The 14,630-nt window shown below is 37.4% G+C and overlaps 1 protein-coding gene across 10 annotated transcripts in view; it reads left to right on the top strand.

The window, feature by feature from the left end:
* Window positions 1-14,630, top strand: part of MAST2 (microtubule associated serine/threonine kinase 2) — a 139,480-nt gene that overhangs the window by 69,518 nt on the left and 55,332 nt on the right. For all 10 annotated transcript variants that reach the window (XM_039319745.1, XM_039319738.1, XM_039319735.1 and 7 more), the window contains one exon: window positions 9,234-9,325. In XM_039319745.1, the coding sequence (XP_039175679.1) occupies window positions 9,234-9,325 (92 nt within the window). The remainder of the gene's footprint in view (window positions 1-9,233; window positions 9,326-14,630) is intronic.

The raw sequence follows: 14,630 nt of genomic DNA, 5'->3' as shown, positions 1-14,630 counted from the left end.
TACATTTAAATCTGTTTTTATCAAACCCTCTACCTCCTTCCAGTAATACAGGGGCCTTTGATAAAATTAAAACGACTTCCTATGATGGTCTCCTTTGAATTTTAAAATGATAATAAAATGAGATTTCATTAGAGATTGTTAAATTTATGTGTAAGATCTTGGTCAGTCTGAGCTATGCTAAGAGAGATTTCTTAAATTTAGCAGCTAGAGCTGAGTTCTTGCCATCCATTTTAATTGATTCTGAACTATCTTAATTTCCAAAAGTGGAGGAATATCCCTAGTAACCCCTAACTATAAGAAATTTGCATTTCTTAGCCTGGTTAGAAGAGTGATGCAGTGGTGGTGAACCTATGGCACGCGTGCCAGAGGCGGCACTCGGAGCCCTCTCTGTGGGCATGCGCGCCATGCCCCGGAGATGACAACCATCCCTCTTCAACTAGCCGCCCGCTAACTCGCCGAGGTCCCATGTGACTGGATGCATCCCAGTATCCATGCGCTCGCTGGCCTCTGTGTGCAGGGACTGATGGTGTCAGGCAGAAGCTGCCCCGGCCCTTGCCTCACCTTGCCCTGTGACAATGGCACCTCCGCCCTGCCTTTCCTTGCCTTGCCTCACCCCGCAGGATGAGCCTCCTGCCCACCTGTCAGAGACCCCCTGGATCTCCCCCAACCCTGTCCGGTCCCCATAGGCGTCCCTCCCCATGAGCAACATTGAGGTGATCACACCCACCTTGGCCACACCCATCCAGTCTGCCATGCCCATCATAGCCATGCCCATCCAGTGGACCACGCCCACCTGGCACCCGGCAATAAATAAGTGGATTTTGGGTTGCAGTTTGGGCACTTGTCTCTAAAAGGTTCGCCATCACTGTGATAGTGTATCTCTTATTCCTATATTGGAACATAGGATTATATCCAAGTAATTTGGTGTTCTAATCTTGTATTTCAGAAGAGCATGAATATATATTGGTATTATAAGTTGTGATAAAAAAGCTCGGAGAAAACATTGCAAATATGTCAACCATTCTAGCAATGTTCACGCATAATCTTATTTAATAAAATGGAACGTAACATTTTAAAATTGTATGTTTTATTAAATGATTTTATCTATTATCAGATTATTTGTTGGGCCATTTTCTTTGCACCGCCAGCTGCCCTGTTTTTATTTCTTTTGCTCTACTATAGTGATAAACGGAAATTCATTTTTCTTTTGAATAATAGGCTGCTTGGAACAGTTGGTTGTTTCTGTCTTATGTACGATATAAATTTGATAGCTGTTTTTAGACCTGCAACTGATTATATTTAAAGCAAGATTGTAATTTGGGGAATGAGCAGAATGCACCAAACATGCTTTTCCTGTTTAAAACATTTTTAATTATCTGTTGTGTTTTATTAGGTATACTTTTTCAGTATTACTTGCCTATCTTTTATAAAATATCTTCTAAAAGTAGATAATTTCTAGACGTGGACATTTTCACTTCCTGTTATTTACATATGTATAAATTTATATTTATACATGTATAAATAATCTAAATTTATATTTATACAAATGACAAGATTTTCTTTAATATGTTAAAAATGAAAGTTAATATATGAACAATTCATAAATGTATTTATGTTGGGTTTCCACAGAATCCTGTTTAAGAAACCCTAATGTAGACCCTTAGTTCATTTATAACTTTAAGGAAAACCGGTGTAACAACTTGCCTCCAGAAGTTGTGAATGCTCCAACACTGGAACATTTTAAGAAGAGATTGGGCAATCATTTGTCTGAAATGGTATAGGGTTGCCTGCCTGAGCAGGGAGTTGGATTGGAAGACCTCCAAGGTCCCTTCCAACTCTATTATTGTATTGTATTGTATTGTATTGTATTGTATTGCATTGCATTGCATTGCATTGCATTGCATTGCATTGCATTGCATTGCATTGCATAATACCTTAAGCACATTTTTTTGCTGTTTATTCCCAAATATTTCCCCCAAAATGTTCTTAATATTGCATTTAAAATTTCTGTCATTAAATGTCGAAAGACACTCACCCTGTGAATGCCATCAAACATATCACTCTGAAGATCTTTAATATTTGAATGCAGTAAAAAACTAATTCCAAAACTGATTAAAAATTAGGTTCAACTGAGCTTTGTATCCATTTAGTCTACATTATATTTGTGGTCATAGATGATATTTTGAGAAATGTGGAATGTTTCCACTTTTACAGAATGAGAAATGGGAATATGCTTCTTCATACAAACAAATACACAGTTACATAAAAACACCCAAAAATGAATTCTGAAAACTGACAGAAAAAATCTTTTGGATTTTTTAAAGTCAAAAATGATGTCATTTTGTATCAGTGCTCTACCAGAATAGGCCAGATGAACCCTTGAAAAGAATATTTCCATAGTTAAACTACCAAAATCAAAAAGATTCTTTCTTGAATTGTCACTTTAGTAGCCTCTCTTAGAGTTTTTAGGTTGAAGTACAGTGAAGTGATCCTTCTGTATTCTTGTTTCAAGCTCTGAATGACTTTAAAGGTCACTGCATCACATTTAAGTGAACTTGGAAAGAAAACTAGGAGCCAGGGCAATTGGCAAAGCACATGTAACTTGATCATAGTGACAATCTCATTTGACCCAGAAGTAGAATATAAATGTTTGAACAAATGTGGAGACAAACATCTTTTGACTAATAATCTCATATTATATGGTGACCTACTTTTAGAGGGATGGTAAATTATAAATACTTGCCAAAGGGATGTTACAATACATATTTTTCAAAGACCATTCATAAAAAGGGCAAAGTTTTCAAAAAGAAAATTATTTTGAAAAAAAAAGATGATGGATAATTTATAATTTTCACAGAAAGTTTATATATGAAACAGGCCATTACTTGAATCATGATTCTTCTCAAATTCATGGTACATTAATTCTTGCCACTAGCAAGATGATTTGCTTCTTTCAGGAGCATAAGTACTCACTATGTCAATGTGGGGATGACAGTTCTATTTTTATTTCTGTGGCATTTTTAAAAACAAATCATTGCCATTTCTTCTTGTACGCCTCAGGCAAAATGCTGGATTCATTCTGGTTGTCTTCACCAGCAGAAGCAAAACTTCCTTCCTTCCTTTCTTCCTTCCTTCCTTCCTTCCTTCCTTCCTTCCTTCCTTCCTTCCTTCCTTCCTTCCTTCCTTCCTTCCTTCCTTCCCTCCCTCCCTCCCTCCCTCCCTCCCTCCCTCCCTCCCTCCCAAATTAATTTTAAATAAAATTATAATGATGTCATTGACTTTCCTTAGAAAAGAAGATGTCATTACATGAACATTTCTTTAGGTAGATAAAAGGCAGACAAACAGGGATGAAATCAGTGCAAAGCAAATACATTGAAAATAGGCGCCTTCCTGCCTGCATATTTGATTCACTGACATTGGTGGAACAGCTCATAATGATGCTTTGCTTTGGTTTTGTCATTTGATTGGTGGGGGGGAATGTGTTAGAACTCTGCCCCCTTTATTTACTGCTTGTAATTTGATTGTACAGTGTTTTTGTTGGTTATGAAGCCTCCAAAGATCATGTATAGTTGCTTTTGGGCATGCTAATTTGTCATTGTCAAAAATAAAAAAAGCAAACAGAATGTTAAGGCAAGCCAAAAAATAATGATGATGATATGATGAAAAATGCTTTCTTAATCTACTATTTTCACATAGTTGAGAATGCTATGGGGATGAAAGCTGATGAATGAGAAATGTAATTAAATGCAGATACGTTTTAATGAAGTTTATTTAAACTATCCAAAGCTGCTTAAGATGTTTGTCTGAAAGGGATTGAAAATATAGCTTCTTAGCTTCTCTTCTATAAGAGAGTATCGTGAAGATGTACCGTATTTTCCGGCGTATAAGACGACTTGGCGTATAAAACAACCCCCCGACTTCGGAGACAATTTGCCTGCTTTAGAAAGTCGTCTTATACGCCGGAAAATATGATACATTTATATCAATACTTAGGTTTTTTTTTAAAAAAATCAGAATTGAAGTTCTTAAAAGCTGGAAAATCTTTGTTTTAAAATGATTTTTACACTAGGCCGTATTGGATTTTGAATGATACCCTTCAGGCTACTAAAATACATAGTAGTATTTTGTAATAATAAAAGAGAAGTGGCTTGCTAATCAGGAGCTTCTCATAGTTTAAAAGTACAATATAAAGAGAAAGATGAAAGTTGTGTTGTATAGATATGTAGTTAAGTTGCTCACAGTTCATGAATAAGTCAGAGTGTATACACAGTGAATAATAATATTGGTTTAAACTACTGTGGGAACTAATTTAAGTTGTGCTGTAATAATAATTTCTCAAGATATTTACACACATTAAAAATTGGTTTCTTTTTTCTTACTTTAAATAAGTCACTCCTAATGTTTGATAATAATTACATTAATGTTATTTGCCTCAATGTAAACTAGTTGGTTTATTGGTCTGTTTCTGTACTTTTATGAAGTGCTGCAAAACACTAAAAAAATAATAATTAAGGAATACCACAGCTGCTATAAAGAACACAGCCCCATTCATTTTTTAATGTTGCCAAGTCAGCATAGTGACTAGGCAAATAGACCTTATGTTGACATTGTCACATAATATATTTGAGATCAGAAGTATCAAAACAGTTTCTTGTACCTTACTTGTCTACCTCAGGTCTGTTCAAAACTATTACATGATTGTTAGAAATATCAATTTTAGTTATAAATAATCTTAATGACCTTTTCTGGAAGTTGTAGTAAAAAAAAAAAGTCTTTACTAGAAGTCTTAAAACCACAATTACTCTTAGATAAAGTTATTCTTAGCAATATTTAAAAGATCAAAAGTATTTTAATTATTTCTCTTCTTGATGCAACAAAAGATGCAAGTCTAAACTGATATATTGCTGAAAACCAACAGCTGCGCAGCCATATTAAACAGAGATATGGAAGCTATAGCTTTAATTTTGAGATGGAAGCAATTTTTGCAAGCAGTGGTTCAACTAGCAACAGGAATAATTATGTGCTTGAAAATAGATAAGAACAAGCAAGCCTTTGGTATAAATGGTTTCTATATTCAGTAACAGTTTTAAAAATTATTTGTTTTAAAACAGATGAAATTTGTTAGTGTTCCCTGTGATACATATGTGCTATTGTCTGTAACATTGTTTCAAACAAAATAGTGTCAGATCCATCAGATTGATTCCCCCCCCCCACACACACACTGTTGGATGAGGTATAAAATTACCAGGAAAATAACAAAAACCTTAATTCTATGATACCATGGAATTGTGGTTCTGCTGAATTTGGGCTTTGTTTGATCCAAGTCCATTTATTTAACGTATTGTACAATTATTTTTAATGTGTGCTCTACTCTGTTATTTCCAATAAATAAACTGTGAATGACCCCTGCTAATCAGTCTACACTCTGTTTTCAAGAGCAAAATATATTTAGCAAAGCCCCAAAGAGGACATGAAAGAATTAAATAATCAATTGCATAATTGATATCAAAAGCACATTGCTCTTAAGATAGATAAAGATACTTAATTTAGTTAGCATATCTAAAACTTGTTGATAGGAAACTTCTTCCACAAACCTACCGCTTCTTTAAGCTAATTCAGTGGCTGCAACTTTTGATGAAATATAATATTAAGATTCTCTGCTGTCTATCTTGAAGTGCCAAGTTCTAATACGAAGAGAAGAGTTCCTTGCTATGAATAGTTTAACTGGTATTTTGTATGCATTTTGCCTCCAAATACTATTGCAGATTGTGCAGTCTTAAATGTGGTTCGGACATTTTCTCCAAAATAGAGATAATGAAATTTCACAAGATAATATAGTGGGGCACTAAGTTGTCTTGTACAAGTATGCAAGATATTATGAGATCTTTTGTTTTTATGTAAGATGTCATGAAATTTCAACCACTGGTTTTAGTGGGCATCAGGACATCTCTCATTAATGTGTGAGTGCTCTCGTACCTATAGAACTTTATTTATCTTTCCTTTAGTTTTTTTTTCTTAAAAGTAAGGTGTTCTGGGTTGGTAGCTTGAGTCCGTCTTTTTCCCTCCACACCTCGTTTCCTTTGTTATTCTTAAAAGTTAGATGTCCCAAACTCTGTTGAAAAAAACAAAACAATCTTTAGGATATGTGGGGAGTTGCTGGCTGAAAAGAGAAGGAATTAAAATAAATGTCACATTGCATGATTGCTTGTAATTTTATTTGTATTTCGAGTTTCTTGTTTGAAAGAGTGCATACACTGATCAGCATGCACTGTGTTGCATTAATCATTTCTGTTCCTGGAATCTAACCATTATTTGAAAAAAAAAAAATTTGTAAAGCAGCTTCATGTATACTCACCAATATTATTCATTGAGAGAGAATGCTCAGAGAAGGAAAGGAAAGTTAAATAAATCAAAAACAGTTAAGTAAATAGAAACAGTATATTCTATCTTTATAATGCCTGCCAAATGATGTAGTTGAGATACCATCCATTTCATTGAAACTGTGCAGAATGAGATAAGGAGTTGTGTGGTGTGGACGTTGCAATTCTACAGGTAGGCATTAAAGAAAAGTACTGGAATAACTCATAACAAGTTTCACATATGGACAAACCTCCAGGTTAATAGAGATAGAGATAGGTAGGTAGGTAGGTAGATAGAGAGATAGATAGAGAGATTGAGAGAGAAAGATAGAGAGAGAGAAAGATAGAGAGATATATATGCCTGTTATAAAACCACTCTTGGAGTATTGCATCCAGTTTTGGTTGCCACGACATTAAAAATATATTGAGTTCAGAGAAGAGCAGCAAAGATGAGTAGAGACCTGGAGCCTAAAACATATGAAGAATGGTTGCGGGAATTGGATATGTCTAGCTTAATGAAAAGAAGAACTAGGGGTGAAATGAGAGAGAGAGAGGGAGGGAGGGAGGGAGGGAGGGTGGATGGGTGGGTGGGTGGGTGGGATAGATTTGCCGGTTATAAAACCACCCTTGGAATATTGCATCAAGTTTTGGTTTCCATGACATTAAAAAGATATTGAGACTCTACAGAGAGTTCAGAGAAGAGCAGCAAAGATGAGTAGAGAGCTGGAGGCTAAAACATATGAAAAACGGTTGCAGGAATTAGATATAGTGAAATAGATATAGAGATAGAGAGTAGATAGAGATAGAGATAGATAGATAGTTAGGTAGAGAGAGAGAGATAGAGAGACAGAGTGAGAGACAGATAAATAGAGATAGAGATAGAAAGATAGAGATAGAGAGAGAGAGTGATAGAGAGATAGAGAGGGAAAGAGATATAGAGATAGATAGATAGATAGATAGATAGATAGAGATAGAGAGATATAGAGATATATTGAAATCGAGAGATAGAGAGAGAGAAAGAGAGAGATAGGGAGAGATAGAGATTGATAGAGAGAGAGAGAGAGAGGAGAGAGGGAGAGGGAGAGGGAGAGAGAAATAGAGAGAGGGAGAAATAGAGAGATAGATACCGTATATGCCGGCGTATAAGACGACTTCCGAAAGCGCTAAACTCGGAGCCAAAGACGGGGTCATCTTATATGCCGAGTCGTCTTATACGCCGGAAATACTGGTAGTTTCCGGCGTATAAGACAACGTTCTAGGAAGGCGACTCGGCGATAAAGATGGGGGTTGTCTTATATGCCGGGTCGCCTAATATGCCGGCATATACGGTAGATAGATAGATAGAGAGATAGAGAGAAAGATAGAGATAGAGAGAGATAGAGAGAGATAGAGATAGAGATAGAGAGAGATAGAGATAGAGAGATAGAGAAGAGATAGAGAGATAGATATAGATATATATAGAGAGATAGGTAGAGAGAGAGACAGGTAGACAGAGAAAGATAGAGATAGAGATAGAGAGATAGAGAGAGATAGAGATAGAGATACAGAGAGAGATAGACACAGAGAGATAGAGAGATAGAGATAGAGAGATATATATATATAGAGAGATAGAGATAGAGATAGAGAGACAGAATGAGATAGATAAATAGAGAGATAGAGATAGAGAGAGATAGAAAGATAGATAGAGAGAGAGTGATAGAGAGATAAATAGAGAGATAGAGAGGGAAAGAGATATAGAGAGATAGAGATAGAGAGATAGAGAGATAGAAATGGAGAGATAGAGATAGTGAGAGATAGAAAGATAGGGAGAGAGATTGATAGAGATAGAGAGAAAGAGATAGAGAGGGAAAGAGATATAGAGATAGAGATGGAGAGATAGAGATAGAGAGATAGAGATAGTGAGAGAGAGAGAGAGATAGGGAGAGATAGAGAGAGACAGAAGGAGATAGAGATAGAGATAAAGAGATAGATAGATAGGATAGTTAGAGAAATATAGTGATACAGATAGAGAGATATAGGAGAGAGATGGAGAGAGATAGAGAGGGAGAGATAGATAGGAGAGAGATAGAGGTAGAGAGAGGGAGAGAGAGTGATAGAGAGAGAGAGAGAGACAGAGAGAGGGAGGGAGAGAGATAGAAAGGGAGAGATAGAGAGAGATAGAAACAAAAAAAATATAAGACTGTGTCTTATTTTGTGGGACATACGGTAGCTAGGTTTGTTTAAAAACTCTGTTTAAGTAGGGACAGCCACTTTACTTCTGGTGAGTCTCAGCTTGCAGTCTGTCTTGGAAAATAGGGGTGGGAGAGGAAATGCCTGGGGTGGGAAGGTTGGATGTCTGCAAAGGAATTTCCTCCTGTTGTTGAGTTTCCCTATTCTCTTTGAACTTTAAGAGAAACTTATTCTTGTCTGCAGTGATCCCATTTCATTTGAAAAGCATATTTGTTTCTTAATCACTTCACATACTAATGAAGTGTATGATGAATAATATCTTTTGTTGGCTTTTTTCATTTTCTTTCAATTTAGTGAAAATGTATTGATGCAAAGAGGCATCTGATCTTTTTTGTAAATGTTACAATTTCATTGTCTATTCCAATTCAGACATGGTGGTTATTTATGACAAAAAGTCTCATGTATAACTTGTATAGTCATTATATAATAGTACTATTCAAGTATTACTACAATCTGTAATTAAAGAGAGCTTAACATGTTTAGAAAGTCATAGTAATGCCCATCTTACCTGACTAAAACTATTTCATTCAACTTTTGTATTCAATTTAGCATATAAGTTTTGGGAATCCTGAATCAGTACAACCATCTTATGGATGCCATAGGGCAGCTCTGTCTTTTACTTAAAGATTTGTGTTTTTATTTCAGCTGTCGAACCAGTAATAGAAAAAGCTTGATTGTAACCTCTAGCACATCTCCAACTCTTCCACGGCCACATTCTCCACTTCACGGACATGCAGGTAATAGAAAATAAGTATATTATTTGTAAATAATTTAATTTAATTTGTTAAATTAATTTCTCTTCTTTTGGAATTTAATATAATAAATAGACATGATCCCTGACTCCCAGGGATTCATTTAAATACAGATAGATGAGCAAGATTTCTTTGTTGTCTATAAATTGGGCATCGTTCAATTAAGTACCAATTTGGAAGCAGATGTTTTTAACTTTGCAAAATGTTATGAAGTAAAGGTTAAACATTTTACTCTGATAATATTTCTTTCTTGTCATTTTCAGTTCTGTGTTATATTCACACAGAAACATCTTGCTTTTCAAATATGCTTATATTGTTCACCAGTACATTTCTATAAAACATACTTTGCCTAAAATATATTATTATTGTTGTTTTTGTTGTTGTTGTTATTGGTCATGCAGCCTGATGTTTAGACTGGATTTGACATTTTTGTTTACCTTCGAGTCCTTCATAAGGACTTACAATATGTAGATGTTGTTGTATATTAAAGGTATGGTCACAGGTTGTAAGCTGTTCCAAGTAAAGCTTCTTTTGCAATTTACCGATGGAGATTTTGCCAAAGCTGACAGTCTTCAGTGGTCTTCCAGATGTGTTCGAATTGCATCCAGAGTGGCTATTGGTACTCATCTAGACCAGTGTTTCCCAAACTTGACAATTTTAAGGCATGTGGACTTCAACTCCTGATCTAGACTCTTGATGTTATTTCCATAGGGTATCTTGATTCCTTCAGTTTTTACTATTTTCCCTCTGTTGATGGTAAGGATGGCACTTTTGTCCACTCTAAATTCCATTGCAATATCTTAGTTGTATATTCGGACAGTATTCAACAGCGATTCCATTTCAGATGGTCTTTCAGATTGTCTGTGTGAAGCAGGTGGTATAGCCTGGCAGATTGTTCCCACTGCAGCATTGAATCAGACGTACTGTCAGTTCAAGAGATTAAATGCATATAGTGTACAGACTAGTTATGTATAAGGTTATTCCTGTTATCACTGCTTGAAAACAACTGCCTTCTATCTGAAAATTTGGATCAAATTCAGATTTACATACAGCTTATAGCTGAAGCAGACCAGAAATTACAGTGTTTGTATGCAGTAGAAAACAATATTTTGCTGAGAAACACTGATAAAAGAGTGATGGGAACTGATGGAAAGAGGAAGACCATAATCTCTTTCTGCTAAATATTTTAAACTGTCATCCTGAGTGCATGTCAGTAAACTTTTCATAAAATAAACTGAGATAAAACCGGCTTTCAGTTACTTTTGTGACATGTTGGCAAAAAGTGCTGCCTGCAATATGAATATGATTGAAACTGCTAACCATGTCTACACTTTATCTTCCTAAAATATATTATGTGAATGTCTCAGTTGATGAAAGTCAGGATGGGTGATGGTGATCAAGATTTGTGACAAGTGTGGTATATGGGGGAATTGCAGCTTGGACTGTAAGACAAGCAAATGATGAGCATGAATAAATCAGTAAGAAAAAAATAAAAAGAGGAAACAAGCAAGGATATAATAGATTTGAATGAAAGTGACCTACTTTTGTGGAGTAGGGTTTAGGTTTCAGGGAAGTAAAATGCAGAGTTAAAATGTATGTCAGGAAGTATTAAATGGTAGCATGTAAGTCAGAATCCATATAGTCAGGCTTCATATCAGGACATGAAACCAAGCTCTTCTCAACCTCCCAGATACTAGAAACGTATTCAGTGATTGGCTGAAAAATATGAAACTTGAAAAACTAGAATGGAACCTTTGCTGTAGAAAAAATTGATCCCTGTATACAATATGTTATTTGCCCTGGCAAATAAGTCCAAGCCTTTATGCTTTAATATTTGCTTTAATATTTAAGATCTATCCTTTTTCTTTGCATTTTGCTAAATAAACAAATATGTGGCATTTTTAATGGTCTTTGGAAGCAGCTGAATTATGTTTATGTAATGGTTCTTTCTACTTTGAGAATCATTAATTAATAGTTGATCAGAATTGTCCCTTACAATGATAGTTGAATGGTGATAATGGAAGAATCAGATATGGGAAAAATGTACAATATTATGAATGAAGGTGATGGAGGTAGAAAAAAAACGTAGCATAAATAAGTTTGGGGAGGGTAGGATGGAAGAAGAGGCTACAGAAAAAGTGGTTTTGCCAGAGATCCAAGTAGAAATGAGAAAGTGACTTAACAACAAACAGAGAAGAGGTCTGTTTGAATCTGTAATACAGGTAGTTTTTGCTTAATGCCCATTGTTCAACAACCATTGGGAAGTGTTGATGGTCCTGAAAAAATGGATTTGTGATCCATCCTTGAACTTATGACTGCTCCAACGTTGAACTTATGACTGTTTATGACTTTTCCTCTTATACTGAGAAATATTTTACGTGAGATACAATTAAAAGTTGACGTCATTAAAAAGATACTTCTCTCCTGTCACAACGTAGCACCTGTCTACCAATTTGTGTGATACATATGTTAGCACTAGATTTATTAAAAAATGAATACTGCTTAAAATACAATTCTTCTATTACAGGTATTTCATAAACATATATTGTATGTACCATCTGTTATGCATAAGGAATTTGGAGCAAGAATGATATGGGGAAAAGATCTAGGTTCTGTGAATAGAGGATTCAACCATGGATACCCAGAGTAGAGATAGAATAAAGCTATGATATTAGGGCAAGGCTAAACTCAAGAAACAGTGGTTGGAAACCAAAGAGAGACGCAACCTGGAATTAAGGAGAAACTTCCTGACAGTGAGAATAATTTACCAATGGAACAGCTTGCCTTCAGAAATCGTGGGCGCTCCATCACTGGAGGTTTTTAAGAAGAGACTAGATCAGGGGTAGGCAACCTTGGCTCTTTTATGACTCGTGGACTTCAACTCCCAGAATTCCTGAGCCAGCATGGCTGGCTCAGGAATTCTGGGAGTTGAAGTCCACGAATCATAAAAGAGCCAAGGTTGCCTACCCCTGGACTAGACAGTCACTTGTCTGAAATGGTATAGGTTCTCCTGCTCGAGCAGGGGGCTGCCATGCTCCTTTCCAGCTTCTATTCTATTCTATTCTATTCTATTCTATTCTATTCTATTCTATTCTATTCTATTCTATTCTATTCTATTCTATTCACAAGATGGCACAGGTAATATAGAAAATTCTTTCTTGCTGGATTTTTTCAGGCCATATGTGATAGCCCTAGGATAGAGAGTGGGGATTAAAGGCAAATACACATAGAAATTGTTAGAAGGCAAGGAGTAAAATACATGAGGGGTTCACTTAGAAGCACAGGTCTACAGAAGGGAAATAAGGCACACTTATTGTACTGTTTCTATGAAATAGCCTTTTATTCTCTTGGCTTCTGGTTTAAACGTTTTGGTGAGGAAGATGTATTCCATCCTGGATGTCTTATCTTCTGCTGGGTTTCTGTCAAGAATTGGAAAAGAAGTGTGGGACATTATTGTTTACTTTTAATATTTTTTTCTGGACTAGATTACTAGGGAAATCTCAGTAAAGAAAGATACATAGAATTGAAAGACATATTTGGTTGATATCTATAGGAGCAGAAGGTTAGGCTGATTATACTTTTGCTCTGCTCCAGTGTGGCTTACATTTTTACATTATGCAGATGTTTAATTTAAAGCTGATTTTATTACAAAGCTGCATAGTAATGTTCACGTTTCAAATAATATTGTGCAGGTATAGAAGGAATTAATGTTCTGTTCCTTTCAGATAAATATAAATTAATGCATATGAAACATTATTTGTAACTTCATAAGCAATACCATATACTTATGTAATAGAGTATTCTCCAGCAGGATGACTGTAGAGTCCAAATGGATGGGTTCTATGACGGCCTTCCTGCCTGGCAGACTGGGTAAAAACTTCGGCCACACCCCTTCCTTTGGGCGTGACCCCAGTTTTGACTCAGTCTCGAAGCCTGGTAGAAGTGCGAGAAGCAGCTCTCAGAACTAACTAACTTAACTTAAAAAAAAAAAAAAAAAAAAAAAAAAAAAAAAAAAAAAAAAAAAAGGGGAATCCCCTCTTCCTCCAGTTGAACGAAAATTTGTCTGGCAGCGGATAGGACTCGAGAGAGGCAGCCGGGATCGGCGGATTCGTGAGTGGGGCGTCAGGGACTAACGGGAGGCTTGGAGCCGGACCGGATCGCTCGCCCGCCGATAACCGGCCCACCGAGCAGCTGTTGGGGCGGGGGTTTCACTACCGGATTGCTCGCCGCTCTCCGGGGCCGCCAAACAGCTGAGCGGTTCGGGCGATAGAACGAGGCGCCGCTCAGCGCCAAACAGCTGAGCCGCGCGGAAAGCGTGATTGGGGCCGATAGAACGAGGCGCCGCTCAGCGCGAAACAGCTGAGCCGCGCGGAAAGCGGCTAAACCGCGGCGCCGCTCGGCATAGACCAGCGGAGCGGCGCGAGAGCCTCAGAGTCAAAGATCCGCCATTGTTTGAACCTCGTGGATTCCCGGGCTAACATTAGGAGGCGTGGTTTCTTCCCCATTCGCCATTTTGAGCGAACGGACCTTCCCGCCGTTTTCCCTTGGGGGCGGGGCCATCCGGACTCCATTCCCTTGCAGACAAAGGGGCAGCCCTTAAGCTAAAATCCGGGATTATCGCAAGAAACTGAGACAGGAGGAAGGAAGAGGGAAAAGGAAGAGAACCTTTCTGATCGTGGTCTGCTGCCACAGCCACAGACAGGGGGAGAGAGAGGTATAAACTGCACTTTCTCTGGACTAAGTGAGGAGGTGAGGAGGAGTATTTTTCTCTGACTGTTCCTATAGTGACCTTTAGTCACTGCCTTGCAGGATCTTCTGTCCAAAGACTCCTGTCTGTCCGGCCATTGTTTGTATAGGCAGAGGAGGGCTCAGCCCCAAACATCTGCATCTGATCTGCGTATCCTGTCCCCCACTCCAGGCACTACCTACTCGGGGTGTCTGGCACAATGGCAGACAATGTCTCGTATTCAGTCACACAGGTCCCTCAATTGTCCCCCCCACAGCAACAACAAAAACGCAGATCTTCTGAATCTGAGGTGGGGGGGGAAGAAGAAAGCTAAAACAAAACACCTTTCTCAGAAGGGACAGTCTAAAACGGCTGAGCGAGAGGCTTTGAGGAGACATTTGGCTTTAGAAAGACAAATTAGCAGGGCACAGAGAACCAATGCCAATGGGACAAATTCGGTTTCCCCTGTCCCAGCGGTGGCACCCAGCACAGACCCTACTGCCGAGGAAGTGCTTAAGACTTGGTCTCCTCCTGGGGAAACTGAACAGTTAGACTCCTCCAACC

This window comes from Crotalus tigris, unplaced genomic scaffold, assembly GCF_016545835.1.
Source record: "Crotalus tigris isolate CLP2741 ecotype Arizona unplaced genomic scaffold, ASM1654583v1 scf7180000023617.9722795, whole genome shotgun sequence".
NCBI lineage: Eukaryota > Metazoa > Chordata > Lepidosauria > Squamata > Viperidae > Crotalus > Crotalus tigris.
This window is presented reverse-complemented; position numbering and strand designations above follow the sequence as displayed.